A 25,341-nucleotide genomic window follows, 5' to 3' on the forward strand; every position below is an offset into this window, starting at 1 on the left:
AATCCTCAGAGATGTTGACACCCAGGAATTTGAAGTTCTTGACCCCCTCCACAACTGAGCCCTCGATGAGGATTGGGTCGTGTTCACCTGATGACTTCCTCCTGAAGTCCACAATCATCTCCTTGGTTTTGTTGACATTGAGCGCAAGGTTGTTGCTGTTACACCATTCAATGAGCTGATCTATCTCCCTCATTGTTGTTTGTGATTCTGCCGCCAACTGTGGTGTCATCGGCAGACTTGTAGATGGCATTGGAATTGTGCCTGGCCACACAGTTGTGGGTGTATAACAAGTAGAGCAGTGGGCTAAGCACACATCCAGTGAGGAGGAGGCGTTGTTTCCAATTCGTACTGACTGTGGTCTGTGAAGAATTCAGCTGCAGAGTGGGGTATAGAGGCCTAGAGCTTGTAGTTTCTTGGCCAGCACTGATGGAATAATGGCATTGAAGGCCGAGCTGTAGTCTATGAAGAGCAGCCGTATGTATGAGTTGCTGTTTTCAAGATGATCCAGAGCTGAGTGGAGAGCCAGCGATATTGCATCTGCTGTGGAGCGATTGTGACAACAGGCGAATTACAGTGGGACCTAGAACGCTTCCACCAGCGTTGTCTCCGCTCCATCCTCAACATTCATTGGAGCGACTTCATCTCCAACATCGAAGTACTCGAGATGGCAGAGGCCGACAGCGTCGAATCCACGCTGCTGAAGATCAAACTGCGCTGGGTAGGTCACGTCTCCAGAATGGAGGACCATTGCCTTCCCAAGATCGTGTTCTATGGTGAGCTCTCCACTGGCCACCAAGACAGAGGTGCACCAAAGAAGAGGTACAAGGACTGCCTAAAGAAATCTCTTGGTGCCTGCCACATTGACCACCGCCAGTGGGCTGATATCGCCTCAAACCGTGCATCTTGGCGCCTCACAGTTCGGCGGGCAGCAACCTCCTTTGAAGAAGACCGCAGACCCCACCTCACTGATAAAAGACAAAGGAGGAAAAACCCAACACCCAACCCTAACCAACCAATTTTTCCTTGCAACCGCTGCAACCGTGTCTGCCTGTCCCGCATTGGACTTGTTAGCCACAAACGAGCCTGCAGCTGACGTGTACATTACCCCTCCATAAATCTTCATCCGCGAAGCCAAGCCAAAGAAAAGATATCTTTGCATAGGTACGTGTTAATTTGGCCACGACCAGCCTCTAAAAGCATTTCATCACAGTAGAAGTTGGTGCTACTACTGGGCGGTAGTCGTTGAGGTAGCTCACACGACTCTTCTTGGGTACCAGGATGATTGATGCCCTTTTGAAGCGGGTGTGAACGAACCTTTGACTGCCAAAATGAGAAGTTGAAAATGTCTGAACACTCCAGCTGGTTGGTTGGTGCAATTTTCAGTATTTGTCGGGTACGCCGTCGGGTCCGAACACGTTGCAAGGGTACACCCTTTTGAATGGTCTTTTGACATCGCCCTCAGAGACCGATATCACAAGGTTCTAGTAGGCACAGTTTGGTTCTTCTCAAAGTGGGCAGAGAAAGTGTTCAGCCTGTTGGAAGCATCACAGCCATCCATAGTGTTCGTCTTCGCTTTGTAGCTATTTGCAGCCAAGTTTTGTTTTAGATTTCCAAATTGTATTATTTTGTCTTGGCTATATTTTGTGCTTCAAAATATCCAATCTCATTGGCTAGATAGAATCCTCACCAAAACAAAGTCATGCTGATTACACCTGTATACCAATTCTCTGCCTCCGATTGCTTTCCAAGAATGTAGCTGCCATGAACATAAGACTCGCTGATCTATAATTTGGTTTATTTCAGATACTCTTGGTATTAAATGTCCATATTTGCTGTCGTCTTCTCATTTAGTTCCACACCCGTGGATAGTGACCATATTTAAAAATAAAATCCCTGCCACAGCCATCACTCTCCTTCCTTGTCTCCCATAGTTGCTGGAAATGTATCTCTTCGGGCCTTTAGAATTATCAACCTATTTTCTACTTGTAACTCCTTTTTAACAATAACAAGGTAACTACCTTCCAGAATGTCACTGTTTTCCCCCCCCCCTCACTAAATTCTCTAAGACTTTTCAAATGGTAAATGTTTTATATTGAGCCACCTGTGTCTTCTAACACCATGCACAAGATTCCCACTTTGAACCCTATTGGGTTCTCCTGTTTCCCTGATTACTCTTTATAAAATGGTTTGTATTTTCTTTAAATTTTGTCCAATAGTAATAGTTTGTACCGCCTCTGGAGGATGGAGAGAGTGAACAAATTTAAGTCCTTGGGAGTCACTATCTTGGAGGATCTGTCCTGGACCCAATACTCTAATGGCATCGTGAAAATAGCATGTCATCTACTTACTCAAGAATTTGCGGTGGTTTGATATGACCTTGGAAATCTTGGCAAATTTCTACAGATGTGTGTTGGAAAGTGTCCTGACCAACTGCATCACAGTCTGGCATGGGGGTACCAATACCTGAGTGTAAAGCCCTCCAAAATGTCGTGGACACTGCCCAGGGCATCACGGGCAAAGCCCTCCCCACCATCAAGAACATCAACAGGGAACACTGCTGTCGGAGAGCAGCAACAGTCATCATCGATCCACATCACCCATCATGCCTGTTTTCTGTTCTTGCTAGTACCTTCATGAAAGGGGTAGAGGTGCCACAGACTCTCACCACCAGGTTCAGGAACAGTTGCTACCCCTCCACCATCAGACTCCTCAATGACAAAATCAAGCAGGGACTGATTTATGGCTCTTACTTTTGCACTTGATTTCTTTTTCTCTCTTTACATTGCACAGTTTGTTTACATTTTCTTTATTTGTTTACATGTGTATGTTGTGTACAGTTTTTTGCCTCGCCCCTAGGAAAAAAATCTCAAGGTTGTATGTGATGTAATGAATGTACTCTGACAATAAATCTGAACCCAAAACCTGATTTTATTTTTAACAAAAGACCCTCCCGTACACTTTATAGTCGATTTACGACAAGTAATTGCTTCGTCCACTTTTGACAGACCCTATCTTATGATATTAAAAATGGGCTTCTCCCAATTCAGGTGGTTGATTCCTGGAACATTCTTATTTCCTTCCAATACTAACTTGAAATGTGGAATTATCACCATGTACCTGTCTGCTAATTAATTATTTCATAAGTACTCAGTTCTTGTTGGCAAATATTAGCAAGCTCAGGTTCCCACTATATCAGTGATCAGTGAATTTTTGATCGCATTGACATTATATTATGAGTAAATTTTCCTGCCCGTCTCATTTTACAGAGATGCATATTGGTCGACGAGGCTATCATTTTTAACATTAACATCAGTAGAGTAGCTCTCCTGAGTCCTTAAATGCACTGAACTGTCAGCCTAAATTTTGATCTCAAGTCTTGGAGTTGAGCATATACTCCTGTTTGATTCAGTGACAATTTTGTCACTGAACCAAGCTGATGAACTGTGTTTCTGAACAAGTCAATTCTTTCAATTTAAAACTCTTGGTTGATGGTTACATAGAGTTATTGATGAAAATTTGTTTCTTTTCTACAGAACAATTGCTAAACAGAATACGACAAGATGCCAAAGACGACAATGAAATCCATAAGCGATTAAATAAAGTCAATCGATATATTGGGGAAAAAATAATGGACATTAATAAGCAGTGGCGGAAAGCCAAAGCAGAAATATCAAAATTTAGAAACTGTGAGTGTGAGATAGGTTTAAAATGTGATATTCATACACATTGTGAGAGATCTGAAGTACCCATCAAGGAAGAAATTGAAACCTTTATTTATGAATAATCATGTAAATTGTAGTATTTTGCATGATCAGAAAATTCTGTTCATGGAAGTCGTTATTGATAATGTACAATTGTTATTGGAGTATGGTGAAATTTGATTGTACTCATTTACCATAGAATGGCTTTGCAGAACACCTTTTTTTAAATTAATTTCTGTCTAACCATTTTTCTAACTGTTCAATCAGTGAAACTGTATAGTTGATATGATTTGTAGAATTCTGCAAATGTAAGCCATTTGGCCTATTGCATATCCACCATGTCTCAGTGTTCACTACTTATTAAAGGCTTGTAGATTTTTCATTTTGACTATTTCCATTGTAGCTGCTATAATTCACCTGGTAAACACACTATTTAAAGAACACACTCACTCGTTCTTCAGTACAAAATGAAGTCGACTCTCTTTATTCTTAGCCACAACAATAAATTCCTCATCCCATAAAACACCACCCAGCCAAATCCCCTCTTCCCGCCCCCCCCCCCCACCTGCCCTTTTCATTGCCTCTGCTACCTTGGTGATCTCGATACTCAGTCTCCTTGGAGTTGAGCATATACTCCTGTATATGGCAACACTTCCATTCCAGGTAAGTATGTGACCGCGATAGGCCCTCAGCCTTTGAGCCATACAAAGAGGGAACTATTTGGATTTGGCTTGTTATGTAATAGTCTGAAAGGGCCGACAGCCCAGCCCGACCTTATTCGATAACGTAAGACAGACGGCGCTTGTTCAGACTTCCAGGGGTGTGACTGTTCCTTTGACGTTGGCAGTGATACAGAACATGAACTGTTGATTTACGCTGACTTCATTCTGTCAATGGAAACTTTCAGCTTTCCCACTTCTGTGAATCACAGTCTTCAGGTGGCATAAGACTTCAAAACATCCATTGTGAACAGGCCGAAGTGGTCTGTGGACAGCATACAGTATTGTAAACCCAGCACATACCTTTCAGGTGGCACATGTAGTGTAGGCATTGGTCTGAGCAACTGCATGCTTTCCTGAAGACTGTTGACATAACTCGCTGGATCATAAAGTGTTGTCCCTGGACCTGAATTCACAAATTTGCTGGGCAGAATCAGCATGGTGCCATATACGATTTCTCCCTCTGGACATCCCAGATCCACTTTTACAGCAGTATGCAGGCGAAGAAACCATGGGCAGATGCTTGATCCACAGAGATGCATTGCCCCCTGCTGTCAATGTGGCTTTCAATTGGCGGTGGAAATGCTCAATGAGGCAATTAGCCTGCAGATGATAAGCCGTAGTCTGAATGCAGATAGTGGCAAAGAGATCGGTGAGAGCTTGGAACAATGATGATGTAAACTGAGACTCTCAGTCTGTCATAATGGTGCCAGGAACACTGAAAGACAGAACCCAATCAGCAGAGATTTCGGTGACAAGAATGGCCTCCTGCTACCTAGTAGCCTGGTCCTCACGTGAGCAAGTTTAGGTGCTCATAATGAAAACTGGAATCTGGAACAGTAAAATCTCCCAGCCTGGATTTCATGTATCTGGAGACTCATAGATTTTCATGGTGGGGCATATGCCCCATTGGTGGGTCGTGTGAATATTTTGGTGGGGTATATAGTGCTTAAGAATATTTTAGCGGGCAGTAGAATATTTTGAGAAATAATTAAAAAGTTGGTTTGAAAAAATAAACTCGTTATGTTGGTGTGAAAGATGTGATTTCGCAAAACTGTCAGTACAGCACAATTGTAACTCAAGTAAAATCCCTTTGTTTTTATTTTCATAATGTGTTTTTGCTCTTTCGATGTTTTATTTTAACTGTTGTTATCCTTGGTTAAAATTACAATTATTATTTCTGACCGCTCTCATTATCATCCATTCCAAATTATCTCTGTGATGAGGATTCCAAATGATCTCAACAACCATGTCTCCATCCATACCCCTTTACCTTTTTCAGTTCAGTAGTGCACTAGCGTATTGATGGGGTGGGGGGGGGGGGGGGGCAGGCAGGGATCAGCTCCAGGCACTAGCCTGAGGAAAACGCCAAAATCGAAAAGAAAATGGGGATACCAGAAAGTAAAGCATGAGGGTAATGCAAGAAACTTCAGTCATTTCTATTGGTTGAATGAGTGTGAAGTAACCAATGCTACAAATGTCATTGTTGACCTTTGAAAATGTTGGTTACCAACTTTATTGATGGATTTTGAGATTTAAAGGCAATGGATTTTCCCTCTTGATTAACTCAGCCATTGCTGGTGGATTTATCTGAAATTCCAGTGCAATACCAAGAGGAGTTATGAGTTGTAACGAAAACTGTTCAAAGTGAAAGGAACCATGATGTGGCTGTCTCACGAGATCAAAAAGGAATACCCAAACTTTACTTCAGCAAGGGAACTATTGCTGCATTTTCCATCATCTTATTTAGTAGAATGTGGCTTCAGTGCTGTTAATGATTTGCTACAAGCTAAGAGAAACTGACAGAAAATTTAAAAAAAATCTGCAGCCAGTGTCAGGGGCAAGGTTCCCACTGAAGTCACAATGATTGTTGAATGTGTTTGAGATGGTTAACATATTGAAGTAGTAGTTGAATATGAAGTGAGTTCTAGTGTATTCCTGACCTTAATTGCATTGAAATACACTTGCAGTAAATTATTTAATTAAAACTTCTTTTGAATATTAACTTTTTTCTGCTAATGGTGGGCCTAGGGCAAAAAAAGTTGAGAACCACTGCTTGAGAACATTGACATGACAGCAGATTCATGCCCATCCTTCTTAACGTGAGGCCAGGAAAAGCATTCCTCAATCAGTTTGATTGATGCTTGTTTACCAGGATGAGACGGGTCATGAAAAGTCTTAAAAGTCTTGCAGCATTGCCTCTGGCACAAAAGGCCCAAGTCTTCCTGTGAAAAATTCACAAAGCAGAGTTTCACCCAACTCATCCAGGCTCACATTTTGTAGATGGAGACCTAGGTTGATCCAGCAATACCGGATGAGATTGGGCTTGGAGTGTTGTGCACAAGCCATGGCAGTGAAATCGATAATAGTCGTCGTATGTAAAGCCAGGACAGGGCATCAGCAATGTCCCTCAGATGTGCTGTATGTGTGAGGGAAAATTGTATCATTCAGTCCAAGTGCTTGATTCCTGTGGTGAGTAGAGATGCGTGCTTGTACGCATGGTATGTGCAAGAGGCTGGTGATCTGTATAAATGGTAAAAGGGCGACCTTCCAACAAAAAACAGAAATGTTTCACTATGAGATAGATGGCGAGGAGTTCTTGTCTGAATGTACTATATTTTGCCTGAGCCAGTGACAGTCTGGCTGAAAAGAAAGCCAGATGTTCCAGCTTTCCACCAAGTCCTTGTTCTAATGGTACTGATGGAGGCATCCATGGTAAGAGAGAGACGCTGCAGCATTCAGCAGGAAACGGTGGTAGAAATTCATCATCCCAAAAATAAAATCATGGCAAATGGCCAAACTTAATGGGTGTAGGAAAATCTTGAACTTGCACTTTCATCAGGCAAGGTACCATGCTGGATAATTCAGTCCCAAAAGTGTAAGCTCAGCAGCACTAAAACCTCTTTATTCAGTTTGATCACTTTGCCAAATTCATCATGTCTCTGAAACAGTGATAGAAGATGGTGGCTCGCTACAAGAATATCGTCAACATAGATGTATACAAAATCGAGGATTGAGAGTACATCGTCCATAAACTGCTGGAATATCTGAGCTGCAGACCTAATGGCATTCACAGAAACTCATATGTCGAAAGGAGTAATTACTGCTTTCTTGGCAACGTTGGAAGACTCCACTGGAATCTGATGATAAGCATACACCAGAGCTAATTTTGCAAACATACTCAGTGCAGATTCACTGAGATGTCTTGTAAAATGGTCAGGCACGGTGAAATTGTTGAGCACATGATAATCACCACAAGGCGACCAATCTCCAGACTTCTTTGGAACCATATGGAATCCCCAGCTCCTGCATGTGATCATAAATAATCTGAGTTCATGCTGCAACCAGAGGACCCTGGATCACTATGTGGTGATTGCATGCTTAATGTCTATAGTGATACGATGGGGTCACTAGGCAAGGGAAATGCTTGAGCAATGTTCAGAAAGGACAGGAGCCCTTGGAGGATCGTCAGGCAGGTGATGACATTGGAGGAATGACAAATGCGGTTCATTTGCATACAAGTGCTGCTGTCCACAACACAGCAATTCTTTAAATCCACTAGCAGTGAAAAATATGACACAAAATCAGCCCACAAAGTGGAATTTTCCACATTTGCAACCATGAAAACCCACTGAAATGGTTTATTGAAAATGAAATCCAACGTGAGTGACCACTGGCCATATGTTTGAATATGAGAATCCTATACAACTGACTGAACACATTACATATTAGGGTGTCTGCACTCTTCAGGGGTTGGAGAAACCACAGAAATGTCTGCACCAGAATCAACAAGAAGTGAACACCCAAGAAATTGTCTTTGAGGAAGAGATGGTGGCCGAAGTGCCCATATGCAGCAGTTGCCTCTACAAGGTGGCTGGCAGGACCAGGCAGTAGCGCCAAATTTCCAGTGCTTCCAGCAAATGCACTACCCGTCACCTCTTCCACATTCTCAACCAGCATGATTCCAACCAGGCAGGCAGGAGGAATTCCATTGGGTGGCCAAAGCCTGACCTGCCATTTGCTGCTCCAGTTCAGTTATCTTTGGTTGACAAGGTGCAGTAAGCAGTTGTTCCAGCTCCATTTGCTCCTGCTGACTAGGAGGAATGGCCATGCTTCTATTTTTACTGCAGAGATTGTGAACATAAAAAGGTTGGCATATCTCGCCAACTCCTCGTGGGAGGATGTGCGAAAGACACCAAGTGTCCTAGTACTTGATGAGGCAAACATTGGAGGAATCTCTGCTTTCATACATCCCCTTGAATAGGGTCCACCCCAGCTAGCCTGTGCTACTTTCTCAGCATCTGTGATGACTACTTATCACCTAGGCCGTCATCAAGTAGCAACGTATGGATCTCTAGAATAGCAGCCTTAAGGATTTCGTGTGGGAGGTTATCATCTGGATTAACTAGGATATGTTCCACTTCACAGGCAATCTGCTCTGGAAGACAAGCCACAAGTAAACAGAATTTCATCTTCTGACTTGTAATATTCAGGGTGGAGAAACATACCTCAAGGATTGTGAACCACACCAGCACATTGTTGATAAAAAGGGGGGTTCCTCTCACTTGTCTGCCTCAGCTGGTCTTGTAAGGAGTTTATCTTCATCTCTTTCCATTTATTTTTTGAGCTAGAAGGTCTTGTGAACCCACAAAGTCACCACTTGTAGCTACTATAATTTCCCCGTATACACACAATTTAAGGAATACACTCACTCATTTTCAGTAGAAAATGAAGTCAACTCTTTCTTCCTCTCAGACCCAATGAATTCTTCATCCCACCAAACACCACCCTGCCAAACCCCCCCCCCCCCCTTACCTTTTCATTGGCTCTATGCCACATGGGTGATCTCAACACCGTCTCTTCTTCCTCCACCTGCATCTGAGATCCGTCACAATGTACATAGTCTTCTGAATTGACCCGTAATACGTGCTATTACTCCCGCACGCCACCCCACGTCTGTAATCAGTGGCGACCGGCACCACTTCTGACCACAACATCATTAAACATCCATTTGAATTTCATAGTTCTCAATATTCCCTTTGTTACTTCGGGTTTTTAATTTATGCCCTCATTGAGGCTACTACTTCAATTTTGTAGTCCTTCTGATTTTTTAAACTGTAATTTATTAAGTCAGATATCTTTGACCAAAACAATGAAAGAATGTCTGAATATCTTCATAACTAACCATTCCCGTTGGTATAATCCTCCAGATTCTCTTCTATATTCTCTCCATGACTCTGATTCTAAAATGTCAGACAAAACCAGATACAAAATTGGAATTGTGGCCTTATAAACATAATATATAAAAGCTTTGCTTTTGTATTCAGTGTACTGATTCATAAAATGTATCTTGTATAGTCTTATTGCAGTTTTATGAATTAGTTTCCGGTTGTTGGAAGTAATAATGCAATTTTATTGGGAGGTTAGGATTGCCTGGTAATTAACTCACATTATGTTATCGGGAATGAGCATCATCAACGTCCAGTCTTATTGCATGTGGGCTGAGGTAATTAATTTCACCATTTGCCAATTCAAATTAACACCATGCAGTCATCAGGCAAGTATACCTGTCTGACTGAGAAATGTAATGACAAAGCAGTTCACTACAGCTGTGTCTGCAGGATTGTCCTGATTGGAAGCATTGTTTCCTTATGTATAAAATTCAACCCTGAGATCAGCATTGACTTTGTTTTTAACAGGGCCCCTGTGTCATATATATCTAACTGTTCTCATTCGTGTCCAAGCTGACCATTTTTTTCCATTTCAGTTTATGACTATTTAGCTTTATCCCTTGGATGTTTGTCTCCTGGTTCTTAGTTCTATCATTTTTATCATAAATTTCCCAACTTTAATTTCTGAGTGTTCCATCTTTTGTTAAACATCTGCATAAATTTTATAACGTGCCATTACAAATCTTTCAGCTTGATTGGTTAATGTCCCCTATTATTATTGGTATATTTTTTATTAATTAAAATCACTACACCTCTTGCTTTTGATCCAAAAGAAGACTATATTACTTGCCCCATCCATCCTCTCTTTAATTTGCATGTTCCAATTTGTTAAGTTGTGTTTCTTGTAAAAAGACCTGATTTCTTTTCACCATCCCGTTTATTCAATAAGACTAATAAATTTTAAAGTTCTATCCATATTCTTCTTCAAACAGTATTTTTAACAGTAAAATCTCTTTGTTTAAATAATAAAGTGATCCTATCCCTTTAAGAAAAGCACACAATGTCCCTGCCCTGACGGTGACATATACATATACAAAGCCTGCAAAAAAACGCTCGCGGAATCTCCCGAAGAAGAAGAACACCTCCCTTTTAGCACCATCATTTTTTGTTACTCCTCTCCAGGTGCCATTCTCCCCCTTAGACCGGAATCTCCAGCCTGCTACCACTTTTCCCAGATTTTTTCCCCTTTTACTGAGCTTTCCTTGAACATTTCCAAACACACAACATTTAACAATAAATACAAAACGGTTTAGCAAAAATAAAATAATACAATTTTTACTTAGTTCCGTTATAAATATTTTCTCAATCTTCTCCCTTGGCATCCAACTTTGCAGAAAGACATCTACCTCGTTCTTAGTCTTGAAAATTCGCCAGTTCCCTTCCGCTACTTCGACCCTCAAAGTCGCAGGATATATCATTGAGTATTTCAAGTTTTTAGCACCTAGTTGTCTTTTCACATCATCAAATTCTTTTCTTTGTTTAATCAAGGTCAGGTTAAAGTGATGAAAAAAATAATATCTTTTCATGATCAACCTCGGGCAGGCCATTCTGCTTAGAATAATCATATGCTGGTCCTAGAATTGTCTTCCGTTCTTGGTAAATTAAAAGTGTCACCAGAACTAGTCTTGGTCTCTAATCATTAGCTCTTCTGAGTCCGAGTGTTGTGAGCTCTCTCGATATGTAATTTTTCTCTAAATTCGTCTTCTCCCAACACTTGTGTGGTTTTTGTTGCTGTAATTTTTTTGCCTATTGCACCATGAACCATATCAGTAACAATATATACAAGTGTTCATGGATATCCTCCATATCTCACAGTGATATTTCCTCCCCCCCCTCCCCCACCCCCTTCAAAAACCAATAAATAATTAAAACATAAAACAACAAAAAAAAGAAAATCATATCATCCACGTTTACATATTTAAATCTTATCGTTCTTGTATTCATATCACTTTAGGAGATGGAGATCTGAGGTCGGCATTTTCTAACATATTTTGTTCAAATAATGTATACTTGTCTTTTAGATTGTATCTATATTTTTATACAATGGATTACACTTGTTCATTTCTGTTTGCCACTGTTATATTTTTAGGCTTGCTTCCATTTTCCAAGCTGCTGCAAAAAATCTTTTTTGGGCTCTATCTAATTTTAGGCCTAGTTTTTTCTCTCTTATATTATTTAACAGAAAAAATTCTGGATCTTTTGGTATGTTATTTTTTTTAATTTTATTTAATATTAGTTTTAAATCTTCCCAGAAAGTTTTAACTTTTGAACATGTCCAAAATGCGTGTAATGTTGTTCCAGTCTCTTGTTTACAGTGGAAGCATCGATCCAATATTGTTGGGTCCCACTCTTTTAATTTCTGAGGAGTGATTATATAGTCTATGTAGCCAGTTATATTGTATCATACGTAATCTAGTCTTTGTTGTGTTCCTCATAGTTCCTGTACGTAACTCCTCCCATGTTTCGTTCTTTATCCTTGTATTTAAATTTTTTTCCTTGTGGGATCCATTTTGAAAAACGTTCACAGAGTCTCTTCCCTCGATTCCTTCCCTTCAGTCCAGTGATTCGGACATTATTCCATCGACTAAAGTTCTCCATATGATCAATTTTGTCCAGCAGTTCCTTGTTGATCCGACTCCCGTTTTTTTTTAAAGCTTTTTCCAAAGCCTCGGTTTTCCTGCATTTTCATCAATTCAACTTCTGCTCAACCCATTCTCTCCATCAGATCTTCAACAATCTCTTTTATTTTGGACATTTTCTCCATCATATCTCTTATCGCCATTTCAACACTTATGAATCAATTTTTTCCAGGATGATGCTCAGTTCTTGACCGAACTCCCCAGTTTTACTGGTTCTGCCGGTCCTGTCGCCATTTTTGCACAGCTCCCTGAAGTTCCTGTTTGAAAAGGAGCTTCTTCAGTCTTTGTTTTTGGCTGCCTTGGCTTCTTAGTACTCGCTCTATTCATTTTTGATGGAAAAAAAATAGTTTTGACAGTCTATTTGGTACTCTTCATGGAGAGCTCAACTAAAACATGTTCTAAGTCTTTTGTATGGTCACCACCACAATTTTAATGCTCTTCATCCAGTGTGATGCCTATCGTATAAATCTAATACCAATTTTTAAAATAATTTATGGAAGTTGGATAATAGTTGCAAAAATGGTGAGTAGATGCTGAAACATTAATCCAATACATTAGTAAAACAAGTCTGCAGACACCATGGTTGAAGTAAAAGCACAGAGCCAGAGAAACTCAGCAGCTCAAACAGTGATAGCAAAGATAAAAAAGACGACCAATATTTCAGACTTGAGCCCTTCATCAAGCTATAAATCCAATACATTAGTTTCAGACTAGGCAACAACATCACATAGGGTCGAATTGTAAGAAATAAGGTTAATGGCTTTATTGTGTAGAGCACACATGTCAAACTCTGGCCCGCGGGCCAAATATATTTGGCCCGCAAGATCATTTCAAAAATGTATTAGAGGCGGCCCACCCTGCAGCGAGAGCCGATGCTGTTTTTTGGTAATGTCACCCCCACCATCCTCCCCCTTCATTGCACATCCTTCCCCATTGTAACACGAGAAGTCTGTCGATGTCATCAGCCGGCAGCCAGTTGGAAGGCTCCCCGCACAACCAGTCACTTCTCCCACCTGTCGAGCGGTGCGGCGGATTGGCGAGCGCCTGTGATTTCCTGTCGGCGCGACGGGCATGGCAGGCTGCGCACGGCCCCCGGGCAGCGTGAGCCCCGCGCGACTGGCACCGGACGGCCCTTCCACAGCGCAAGCGCACTTCTCCCGGTTGCCATGGCCTTCAGCGCTTGCACCCGCGCGGACCCCAGGGACGGCTGGTTCGGCCCTGCACGTGAAGAGATAGATGGTGGCTGTCCGCAAAGGCTGATCGGCAGCGCGCTGGGCCTGAGTGGGTGGGTAAGCAGGGGTGGGCAGAGGGTGTAGGTGAGGAGTAATGGGCAGGGTAAGTTATGGTGGTGCGAGGGGCAGTTAGAGGGAGGGATGAGTAGAAGGAGGGGTGGATAGGGAAGAGGTAAAAGGGGAGGAGCAGGGCGAGTAGGGGAGGGGTGATTAGAGGGTGAGAGACGGGTAGAGGGAGGAACAGGTTGAGGGGAGAGGCAGTAGAGGGGCGTGTATAGGATGGGGTGGGTAGAGGCAGAGCGAGTGGAGTGAGGGGTGAGTAGAGGTTGGGTAAAGGACTGGTCAGGTAGAGGGATGGTGGGTCGAGGGTGAATAGAGCCTGAGGAGTGAGCAGGAAATGCTGAGTCCTGATGCAGGCCAAAATGGACACAGCCTGTGAATGCTGACTACATCTCCACAGGGACCAAATATGTTTCCCTCAGGTCAAGCAAAGGGTGAACTTGAGCTACCTACTCCTGACCTGTAACATTATCCTCCTAAAGTTATATCCTAAAGTTTAACATTACATATGTTGAAAGAAGAGAAAACATGCAGATGTTGTTGAAAATTTTCAATAAATATTTAGTTCGACCCTCGACTTAGTCCAAGTTTTTAATTTTGGCCCTCCGTGAATTTGAGTTTGACACCCCTGGTGTTCACTACTATTTCAGAGCGGAGGTGATCTACGAAGTGATCTCCCAGTCTGCACCCAGTCTCTCCAATATAGAGGAGACCACATTGGGCACCTCGACTCTTTTCCAGTGATGAGCCATTACATTTCCCTGCCCCATTCCCACAAATATGAGGAACAACACCTCATATTCCATTGGGCATCCTCCAAACAAATGGCATTAACATCGACCTCCAGTTTTTTTGTTAGCTCCATCCCTATGTATCTCTATTTCTCCTTTCCTCCATATCTCTCTTTCCCTTTCCCCTGTTTCCTTTCCTCCAGCTCTACATTCAGAGCCTTGCCCTCCCCTGATCAATTCTCATTTTTCCTATCCACAGTATGTCCAATCATCACCCTTTTGTTGGTTTGTGTTCCTCACCCTGCTCTTTTCCTTCTCCCCCATTTTTTAATTCAGATGCCTGCCTGCTTTGTACTCACACCTTGAAGTGTTCAGGCCCAACACCCACACACACACCTATTTATATGTATCTATATATACACACACTCTGTGAGACCTGTTATCTCCAGCATTTGTGTTTTTGCTAGATTTCTGCAATTAATCATTATGACCACAAGATAGCAGTAAAATACCATGATCTGAATCCTGTTTTACTTTGTGAAATTGTTTTTGTGGTAAAATGTACTTTTTGGCAGTTGATATTCAATAAAAATGAACAGTTTCATTTCATATTAATGTGCAGATAATATTTTGTTGATCATAGCATGTTGTTTAATTGAATAATGGGCCTAGTCAAAGGAAGAGGATTTCATTGCTCCAGTAGTGGTTGTAAAAATGGAAGCTCATAAATTAATTGAAAACACAGTGCACCTTGGAATAATTTTTATTGCTATACTGTAGTTGAAAAACAATTATAATGTTAACAAGTTCTGAATCTGTTTCCAATTTCAAAATTTAATTGTGTAATAAAACTTAAATGCACTTTTGTATCATTGGTGAGAACAGCAGATATAATTAGAACGAATAGTCTCAATACAACTGTACAACTTGATAAAAATTAAGCATTCAATCTGAACAAATCTTTGAACTAAACTGTTAATCAAACAAGCACAGTTGTATGTTCAATCCAGAACTTGTGCTTGATTGAAGTAAAAATTGGATTTCCCATTCTTGATGTTTGTGTGGACTGATAAAATATGAGATTGTTTGCCGAATATAATTTTTAAAAATTATTCTAGTACTTTTAAACAAAGAAATTAATAGGGTCCTTGTGACAAATTATAGATATGTTTTTGGGAGATAAATTGGGGCAGTTTTTTTTAGTGTAGGTTCCTTACAAACACATTAAAACAGATCTTATTTAAAATACTGGCGCTCTGCTCATGCTAGACAGGCCAGCCCCAGAGCCTTTGCAAAAGCTTTGGAGAGTGCCCAAGAAACTTCACTAATGGATTGTTGTTTACAAAAAGGCAACAGATGAAAGAACTTGTTGGAGCCGCAGGCTGTCTGGAGTGGAACTTGCTGTTCTAAGAGGGTCATGTAGTTTTGCAAGCACAGAGTGAGAGAGAGAGAGAGAGAGAGAGAGAGAGAGAGAGAGAGAGAGGAGTTCAGTTCTGCAGTCCTACAGTTCAGCAGCAGCTGGGACTGGAACAGGACAAGCTGGCAAGCTTGTGGAAAAGCCCCATTTGGAAGAGGAGAGGACTGGCTGCCTAATGTTTCATTTGAAATAAGAGAAACAAAAAGGAGCTCTGTGATGACCTGAAAGAAAGAGGTTATCATCTGGGAAAACCCTGATGGGGCAAGTTTTTTCGGCAAGACACTGAAGTAGCTAGTTACAAGGAATCAGTTGTGGGTATCCAGTGAACAACAAATCTCTCTCTGAAAACTGACAAGAACCTTCCTAAGCTTACCTTTCAAACACCAAAGCCTGGTGAACTTAATAAATGTTAAATTCTGTGCACAGTATAAGAATTGCTTGCAACTAGTAAACTTGGAGGAATGAGAAGTGAGATTGGACTGTGAATCAAATAACTTTTCTGAACCTACACACAACTTACATACACGTGCACTTAGAATTAGTAGGGGGTTAGGTTAGTTAAGTTAATAGTAATAAGTTAAAGTTTGATCCTGTTTTCATGTTTAAAGATTATTAAAAGCTATTTTTGTTTAAGTAACCATTTGTCTTGGTGAATATCTATTGCTGCTGGGTTTTGGGGCCCTCTGGGCTCGTAACAGTCCTGGTAACCGGATAAGATTTTCATAACTTTTCTCCTTTCCACCCCCCCCCCCCCCCCCCCCCCAGTACTAAGGTCACACTTTGAATAATGTCTTGCAATGCCTTTCAGAATTTTAGGTAGTGGTATGTCACAACCTGTATTTGAGTCACGAAACCTGTACAACCTGCCATCAAACTATCCACCATGTACTTCAGCTGCTGAGTTAAATTTTTGATTTTATTTGTTTCACACCATAAAAAGTGTTACATTTCAAAAGAAAAAAATTCTGAAGGGAACAAAAATAATTGGTTTTATTTTCATATTATAAATATTTTAAATATAAAGATGAACGATTGAATTCCTTTTTTTCTTTTAAAATATTTTATTTGATGTTTACATTATACACAATTGAACAGTAGTTATATATTGTATTGTAAAATTCAAAAGAGGAGTAAAAAAAACCTTATTATTCAGCACCCCTACCACTAAGCAAAGTTAAAAGCTGATACATAGGAATCATGTGACAACAACTTGGAAATGGACAGCACAGCAGAAAAGCTTCAGAACAACCCTACTACTTTGGGTTATGATAATGGTTTGTAAATTGGACCCATGTCTTTTGGAAGTTAATATTTGAATCTTTAATGGCATATCTAATGTCATCTAAAGTTAAACAAGGCACAGTATCACTTTACCATTGTGTAGGTGGAGTATTGTCTTTCTATTTAATCAAAAGTGCACATCTGGCTGTCAATAAAGTAAAAGATAAAATTTGGTTTTGAGTTGGAGTCAGTAAAACATCGTCATCTTGAAATGATCTGAATAGAGCAATTAAAGGTCAAGGTTCTAATTTTAACTTGAGAATCACTAATAATGTTTGTAAAATATGAGGCAATTCTTAAATCAAGTAAATTGTTATAAATAAGAGATATTAAACCTTTCTGAGAAAGTTGTACATCAAAAAGTGTATCAAGGATGTTTGCCTCAGTAATTCGCGGAAAGTCAATTAAATTTTTACCACCAATCATTCAAAGGAAGTAAAATTGTTTCAAATAAAAAGGTCTTAAAAACATTTAATACCCAATCTGTGGTAGTCATTAAAGTCAGTATCTTGCAAAGGATGTTGAAAAAGATGATTAGATATAATAGGGCTGGCAAGAGAAAAGCTTTTTATATCAGTTAGTTTATATAAAGAAGAGGAATTCCTTTCAAATGATACGAAGCAGGGACAAATGTAGAGAAAATTCAAAATGAGATTACGAATCTGAAATCATAATGGTGTAGACTGTGTGAATGCTCTGCTGTAGGGCCAGTGGTCAACTCAGTGTTCCTTTCATCGTGTGCATTATAAAGTATTTACAAATGCATGTTTATTAAAAGAAGACTCATTATTTACAAATTAAAAGCTTAGTTCCAATATTGTCCCAAAGGTAATTTTGGGAGAAGAATCAAAAGAAAAAAAAAATTTCTGATTATTAGATATACATGTGATAGTACAGATTCTATCACCAATATGTATATGTACATATGTACAGATGGTAGTGTAGGATGACTGTGATTGGATGAGAGTGTAGCCACATCTACTGGCAGGTCTTAAAGGATTGCTCCAAGCCAGACCAGGTTATTCTGGACTGGTCGACCTACTTGTGATATGCTCTAGTCTTTTAGTTAATAAAAGCCTTGGTTTGGATCAACAAGTCTTTGGTTCTTTCGACATGCATTACAATACATAAATGAGAAAAGGTTCCTTGTAGCAGTACCTAGTGTTGTTAATCAAAAGCCCAGTATTTTGTGTTTATCAGGAACTGCCAGGAGAACACAAACTAGTCCTCATTGAGGAGTCAGTAGTGGAAGGGGTGAAAAACTTTAAATTCCTGGGTGTCAACATTTCTGAACATTTATCCTGGGACCTTCATGTTGATGAAATCATGAAGAAGGCTTGCTGGCAACTCTACTTCATTAGGAGTTTGAGAAGATTTGGTATGTCACCAAAAACTGTACAGGTGACAGGTTGCATCACTGTCTGTTATGGAAATGCCTCAATGCACAGAACAGGAAAAGGCTACAGAGAAAAGAGAACCCGGCCAGTGCCATCATATGCTTTGGTTTTTACTCCATTAAGGGCATCTACAAGAGAGTGTATTGAGAAAGCAGCCTCCATCATCAAGGACCCTCACCACCCAGACCATATATTTTTCCCATCAGGAAGGAGGTACAGGAGCCTGAAGATGAACACCCAATGGTACAAAACAGCTAGTTTCCTTCTGCCATTAGATTTCTGAATGCACAATAATCCACAGAAATTACCTCACTTTTTAAATCTTCTTTTGCACTTATTTATTTAGTGCATTGAAGTGTGATTTTTTTTGCACTTGTGATGCACAATAATGCTGCCCCAAAAGGACAAATTTCTTGACACGTCTATGACAATAAGTTCTGATTCTGTTAGACTATTGATTAACAGTGAAAGTAATAGAAGCAAAGCAAGATGAAGTTAACTATTATTATCAATGCCACTTTTGTTCTAATATTGTTTAAATTAATCACAATTGATTTATTACATTTTGATTTTTTTGAATTAATTAGATTTGTTATATTAGATTTTTTAATTTTAGCTACAGTCACATGAATTAAGATACAGTGAAAAGCTCTGTGTGCTATTCAAAGTCTGGCAAAGAGATGCCATGGTCTGGTGATATTTTGCAAAAACAGAGGTAAAGGTTCAATTTCAAATTTATTGTCACAGTACATACATGACATGACATACAACTCGCAAATTCTTTTTCCTGCTGGCCAGCCAAAATTTCTACTTATCAGTCATACAAACTATACTGAAGAGAAAGATGTTGGCAAAACAGAAATGTAAACAAACTGAGCAAATACAGAAAACAAAAATTCAGTAATAAATAATGTGCAAAGTAATATTCCTTAAATGAGCCTCTGGGGTCTACTGTTGAGGAGTCTGATGGTGCAGTGGTAGCAGCTGTTCCTGAACCTGATGGGACAGTCTTGTGGCACCTTTCCTGATGGCAGCACCGAAAACAGCACATCCTAGGTGGTGTAGATCCTCGATCATTGCCGCTGCACTCCAATGGCAACGTTGCATGCAGATTTTCTTGGTGTGGAGAGGTTTGCCTGTGATGTACTGGGCTGTGTCCACTACCTTTTGCAGGGCTTTCCACTGAGGTATTGGTACCCTCATACCAGGGTGTGATGTAGCTGGTCAGCGCATCTGTTGAAGTATGCCAAAGTTACCAATATCAAACCTCTGCAAACTCCTGAGGATGTAGAAGGATTGGCATGCTTTCTTCATAATTATATTAGTATGTTGGGCCTAGGCAGGGTCGGTGCCAAGGGGGGAGGTATCTGTGTGCATTGCCCCACAAAGGAGGTGCTGTACTCCCACCAAACAAGGTGCTAATCCCTCCCCCCATGTCATGGCCATCCCTGGTCATCAGACCCGCTCCACTCCCTCCCACGTCAGTAGCGACTAGCTTGACGCATGTTAGCGACTCTCCACCTGCCCCTGGCTGCATGACTAGCGTGTGTCAACCTACACGCTACTGACGTGGGAAGGAGTAGGGCAATTCCTGTTAGCACCCCCACCCCAGCTGAACAATCCGCCTTCAAAATTGCTAATGCCCCCTCTAACATATGCTCTGGTCCCAACCTTGGGTCCAGGAAAGATTCTCCGAGGTAGTGAATCTGAGGAATTTAAATTTACTCACCTTCTCCACCGCTGATCCCTCATTGATCACTGGATTGTACATCTCTGGTTTACCCTTCCTAAGTCTACAATCAGCTCCCTGGTTCCAGTTTCATTGAGTGAGAGCTTGTTGTTAGACCTCCTTCAGCCAAGTTTCACTCTCCTTCATGTATACTGACTCATTATCCCTTTTTATCCAGCCCAGAACTGTGGTATCATCAGTAGATTTGTAGATGGCGTTGTTGCAGTACCAAGCCACAGAGTCCTAAGTGTACAGCGGGTAGAGCAGGGGCTAAGAATACAGCCCTGAGGTGCTCTGCTGCTGATGGAGATTGTGGAGATGTTCTTGCTGATCTGTACTGGGGTTGAGGAAGTCCAGGATCGGGGTTGGTGCAAGAATGAATGTTAGAGGGAGGCTATTAGATGCTGGAACCTAGATGTGGGGGAGTGCTGTTGGATACTAGGATCTAGATGCAGGAGGGGAATACTGTGGGATGCTGGGGGGTGCTGTTGGATGTTGGGATCTAGATGCGGGGGGGTGCTGTTGGATGCTGGGACCTAGATGCGGTGGGGGGGGGGGTGCTGTTGGATCTAGGACCTAGTTGCAGGGTGGGGGGTGCTGTTGGATCTAGGACCTACCTGCCAATGAGTATTAACACTCTCCGCCCCTCCAATGTAGGAGATGGGGGTGCTGCTTTTATTGCTTCAAGCATCACAAGACACTACTGACACTTGACAAATGCTAGTGACGTGGCCTTGGGCAGGTGGAGAATCACTAGTGTGCGTCAAACTGGAAACTAGTGATGCGGGAGGGGGCAGGTCTGACAGCGAGCGATGGCTGTGACCGTATTGGGGGGGGAATGGCCGCAGAGGCCCCCCCTTGGCGCTGATCCTGTCCAGGATCCAATTCACAGTGGGGTGTTGTGGCCCAGGTCTTGGAGTTTCCTGATCAGTTTTGAGGGGATGATGGTGTTGAATGCTGAACTGTCGTCAATAAAGAGTATCCTGATGTATCTACTTTGCTTTCCAGGTGTTCCAGGGCTTTTGTGTAGAGCCAATGAAATGGCATCTGCTGCTGCAGTAGGCAAATTGGAATGGCTCCATATCATTTCTCAGACAGGAGCCTGACAGGCTTTAACACCAGCCTCTCAAAACACTTCATCACTATGGATAAGTGCCACTGGATGACAGTCATGTAGGCAGGTCACCACTCTCTTACTGGACACAGTACGAATGAGACCTATTTGAAACTATTGGATACCATGCCCTGCTGGAGTGAGATATTGAAGATATCCATGAAAATATTGGTCTGATGGTCAGCACAGGTTTTCAGGAAAACAAAAAAAGAAATTCCCTTCAGAGGCAGTGGGTGGTCGAGAATCACACTGCCTTTTCTGATGTAGCCGCCTCTTTGTATGCATCCACCTTTTCAACCCCTTATATAATGAATATTGCATTCTGTCTGCCCAGTTGTCAAAAATTATCCATCATTTCATTAATAAGCCTGCAATTTGAATATTTCAACACCCATTTTCAAGCTAATTATGATCTATGTTTCTTTCCTTACACAGCCTTCCTTGGAAATGAAGATCAGAAACATGCAAATTCTGAAACAGTAAATTAAAAATGGAAACTGCTGGAAAGACTCAGCAGATAAAACAGGAAATTTTGGAAATTGAAACATTTCGGGTCAAGACTTTTCATCAGAACTAGGAAAGTTAGAGACAAATTTCTTGAAATTGGCAGAGTTGGTGGGGAGAGGGGTTGGATGGATGTGGCAAAGAGAATGTCTCTGATAGACTAAGGCCTTGGTAATAAGATATTGATAAAGCTATCAGGTTGATAGATTAATTAGAGCAATTAAGTCCTTGACCTTTGTGAAACACAAAAATCTGCAGACTCTGTATTGTAGAAAAAACAGCCGGTCTTGAAGCATCCATAGGAGATAAAGATACAGGGATATTACTGATATTTCAGGGCTAAGCACTTCTTCAAGGTACAAGCAAAAAAAAAGGAAGGCAGGAGAAGGAGTCCAGATCAATAGGTAAAAGGTGTAAAATCCTTGACTTTATCCCCAAACATTAAAAGATGTGGTCTGTTCAGTGATACCCTGAGGCTATCTACAAATATATATCTACTTCCTTTGGAAGCTGCGTGACTTGCTGAGTTCCTCCGCATTCTTGTTTTATTTTAATTATTTTAAAAAATGAACTTTCCTTTTCTCAAAAGTTAAATATTTCCCTGGTACATGAAAACCAATGACATTCTTCTTTCTTGTATCACTTTATAGACACTTGAATGATTTTTAAGACTAAAGTTTTACTTTTTGGGGAAACACATTTAAGGCACCAATGTAATAACATGAAAATGTTATTGCAGGAAAAGCATCTGCAAATGAATTCACGTTAAACACAATGGGAATGCAGACCAGTGTTTGCTTCCACAAATGCCAGCTGAGGTGACGTTACCTGATGTACTCGTGGTCTTAGAAACTATTTGAAAAAGATTTTGGAGTTATAGGGGTAAAAGAACAACATTGTACAAATGACAATGAAGAACTGTAACAAACAAAACTCATTGAGAACATATTTAAAAAAGGAAATAACCCAGAAGGAGTTAACACAAAAATATGCAGATGCAATGAATGCAATAAAAACACAAAAATACTGGAGGAACTCAGCAGGTCTCAGTGTCCCTAGGAGGTAAAGATATGTAACCAACTTTTCGGGCCCCGAGTCCTTCTTCAAGGAATGAGTAAAAAGCAGACAGGCACTTGGATTAAAAGCCTTCCTCGAAGAAGTGCTCAGGCGAGACCTGCCAAGTTCCTCCAAGATTCTGGTGTTTTTACTCAGAGCAACGAGGTGGGCTTGTTTATTAAAAGGTCCTCCCTGTATGCTCATCAACTGATGGTGTGAAATTCCTGCATATATTATCAGTAATAAAACCTGTGCTTGCTCATGTGAAGGGCTTTAACTCTGTCTACGGGCTTTTGTTCGGCAAATAGTCACAATTTATTTACAAGCAGCTGGAATATTTTGAGTCACGGTTTTGCTCAGCTCTTTGGATGCTCTGATGAAAGTCTGACATACTATTATGCACCAGTAAACAACTAAACCATGGGAATCGAAGTTAATTTTCAATGGATCTCACCCTTTCTTAGTTAATTATTAGATAAATGCTGCTTCTCTGATGATAAAATGCAATTTTTTTTACTGTAAATTGCTGACATTTTTCTAACAGCAACTTAAAGCAGAGACTAAACCATGAAACCAACACCAAGTCAAGTTTATTTAATCTGATTGGACAAGTACAACTCGATGAAACCACGTTCTCTGGTCCTTGGTACAAAAACATGCAGACACACAACCAGATATAACACACATGCAGACAATACATATGCAAGACAAGTACTATATTTATAAATAAATACTGTTTTCTACAAATGAGAGTCTCGGATGGATAGTGTGAGCAGTTCCTTTGGTTGTTCTGCATTCTCTCTGGCCATGGGAAGAAGCTGTTCCTCAGCCTGGTGATGTTGGCTCTGATTTTCCTGTACCTTCCCAATGGGAGCAGCTGAAAGATGCTGTGTGCAGGGTGGAAGGAGTCGTCAATAATTTTGTGCGCCCTGTGCAGACAACTATCCCGACAGATCACATCAAAGTTGGTGAGGGGGGGGGGGGGGGGGGGGGGGGGGGAAGGGAGACTCCAGTAATCCTCTCTGACACTCTTACTTATCATCCTGTGGATTGACCTCCAATCCATTTCTCTGCAGCAACCGCACCACACTGTGATGCAGCCGGCCAGGATGCTCCAGATAGAGCTCCTATAGAAGGTTGATGTATTGGTGGCTGGTTGTCTTGACTGCTTCAGTCATTTTAGGAAGTGTAGATGCTGTTGCACCTTCCAGTCAATTGAGATGTTGAGTGTCCACGTGAGGTCACTAGTTAAGTGAACTCCAAGGAATTTGGTGCTCTCCACTCTACTCCACAGTTGTGTACATGGACCATTGATATACCCATGCACACAAACTGGCAAAGTTGGTTGGAGGTGTCAGAAACACAAATTCTCACAAATGAGTCTCTTTAAGATCGGTGACACGACAAGCTTTATTCACAAGTCTGCAGAGTTGGACTCAACCGGCTTCTAGCCAAGTCAAGCCCCGATACATACAGTGCGTTGTTTTTTATACAATTTGCTTGTCCTTCGGCATCTCCACTACACTGCTTTAATTGGTTAGTTTTTGCAGAATCATCCTGATTACTGTTAGTCACGCACACCATGATCATTCATGACCTCTGCTCACACCAAATTCTGTTTTTCACTCTTTATCAATCTTTGGCTCCTGCATGTCTCTCTGTAGTTAAATCTGTTGCAAGTCTGTTGTAACATTTTCCAGCTAAACTCTAGTGGTTAGCCCCCTTTTATGACTAATCATCACATTTTAACTTAAACCCTTTTTAACCCAAATTCTCTATCTATAACAATCCACCCCTTTCTTTCTTTAAAATGTGTGTACTATTGCTGAATGGGGATCTTAACCCAGGGAAGAGAACCATCTTCTGATAGATCAATCTTGTGCGGTCCTGAAAAAGGACTACTGTATCTCTGCACCTCTTACACTTCAGACCTGACAAAGACAGAGGCAAACCAAGAATAACCAAAGCATATAACAATAACATTGTCAATCAAGTCCTCCTGCGAAGTCGCAAAGTAAGAGGACTGTCCCCAGGAACACAAGTCCAATCTGAGTCCGTGTCAGGGTCCTGAGGCGCCTCTACAGGTCCTTAAATCTGGATGCGTGCGTCCACCCCCTCTCTCTTGTTTGCACTGCAGCCTCTGTAGTCAAGAGAACTTGGAATGGACCTTCCCACTGTGGCTGGAGTCTTTCGGTTTTCCAGGTCTTGATGAGGATCCAGTCTCCCGGTTCCACCTTGTGTAGAGAGAAGTCTAAGGGCGGTGTTTGTGTCAATAGTCCCCTCTTCCGTAAATCTGTAAGAGAGCGTGACAGTGCCTGTAAATAGTTCCTAACAAAAATATCCCCTTCCCCCAAGGTGGGACACCCCTCAACTTTACTCCAGAAGGGAAGCCCAAACATCATCTCATAAGGGGACATCCCCACATCCCTGCGTGGGGCAGTACGAAATCTCAATAAGGCCAGGGGCAGACACTTTATCCAAGGCATTTTAGTCTCCACCATTAATTTTGTCAATTGCGTCTTTAGGGTTC

At 41.3% G+C, this 25,341-nt stretch overlaps 1 protein-coding gene across 5 annotated transcripts in view; it reads left to right on the top strand.

Annotated features, from left to right (window-relative positions):
- bend5 (BEN domain containing 5) overlaps positions 1–21,796 on the top strand; it is a 59,836-nt gene extending 38,040 nt beyond the window's left edge. For 2 of the 5 annotated variants that reach the window (XM_069920559.1, XM_069920558.1), the window contains exon 7: positions 3,534–4,081. In XM_069920559.1, coding sequence (XP_069776660.1) covers positions 3,534–3,784 — 251 coding nt within the window. In that variant the 3' untranslated portion in view covers positions 3,785–4,081. Of the gene's footprint in view, positions 1–3,533; positions 4,082–21,145; positions 21,664–21,686 lie in introns of those variants that run through there. The other 3 variants (XR_011352066.1, XM_069920556.1, XM_069920557.1) reach the window with 3 other exon arrangements.
- The last annotated feature ends 3,545 nt before the right edge of the window (positions 21,797–25,341 follow it).

The sequence above is a fragment of the Narcine bancroftii genome, chromosome 2 (genome assembly GCF_036971445.1).
Source record: "Narcine bancroftii isolate sNarBan1 chromosome 2, sNarBan1.hap1, whole genome shotgun sequence".
NCBI classification, from domain to species: domain Eukaryota; kingdom Metazoa; phylum Chordata; class Chondrichthyes; order Torpediniformes; family Narcinidae; genus Narcine; species Narcine bancroftii.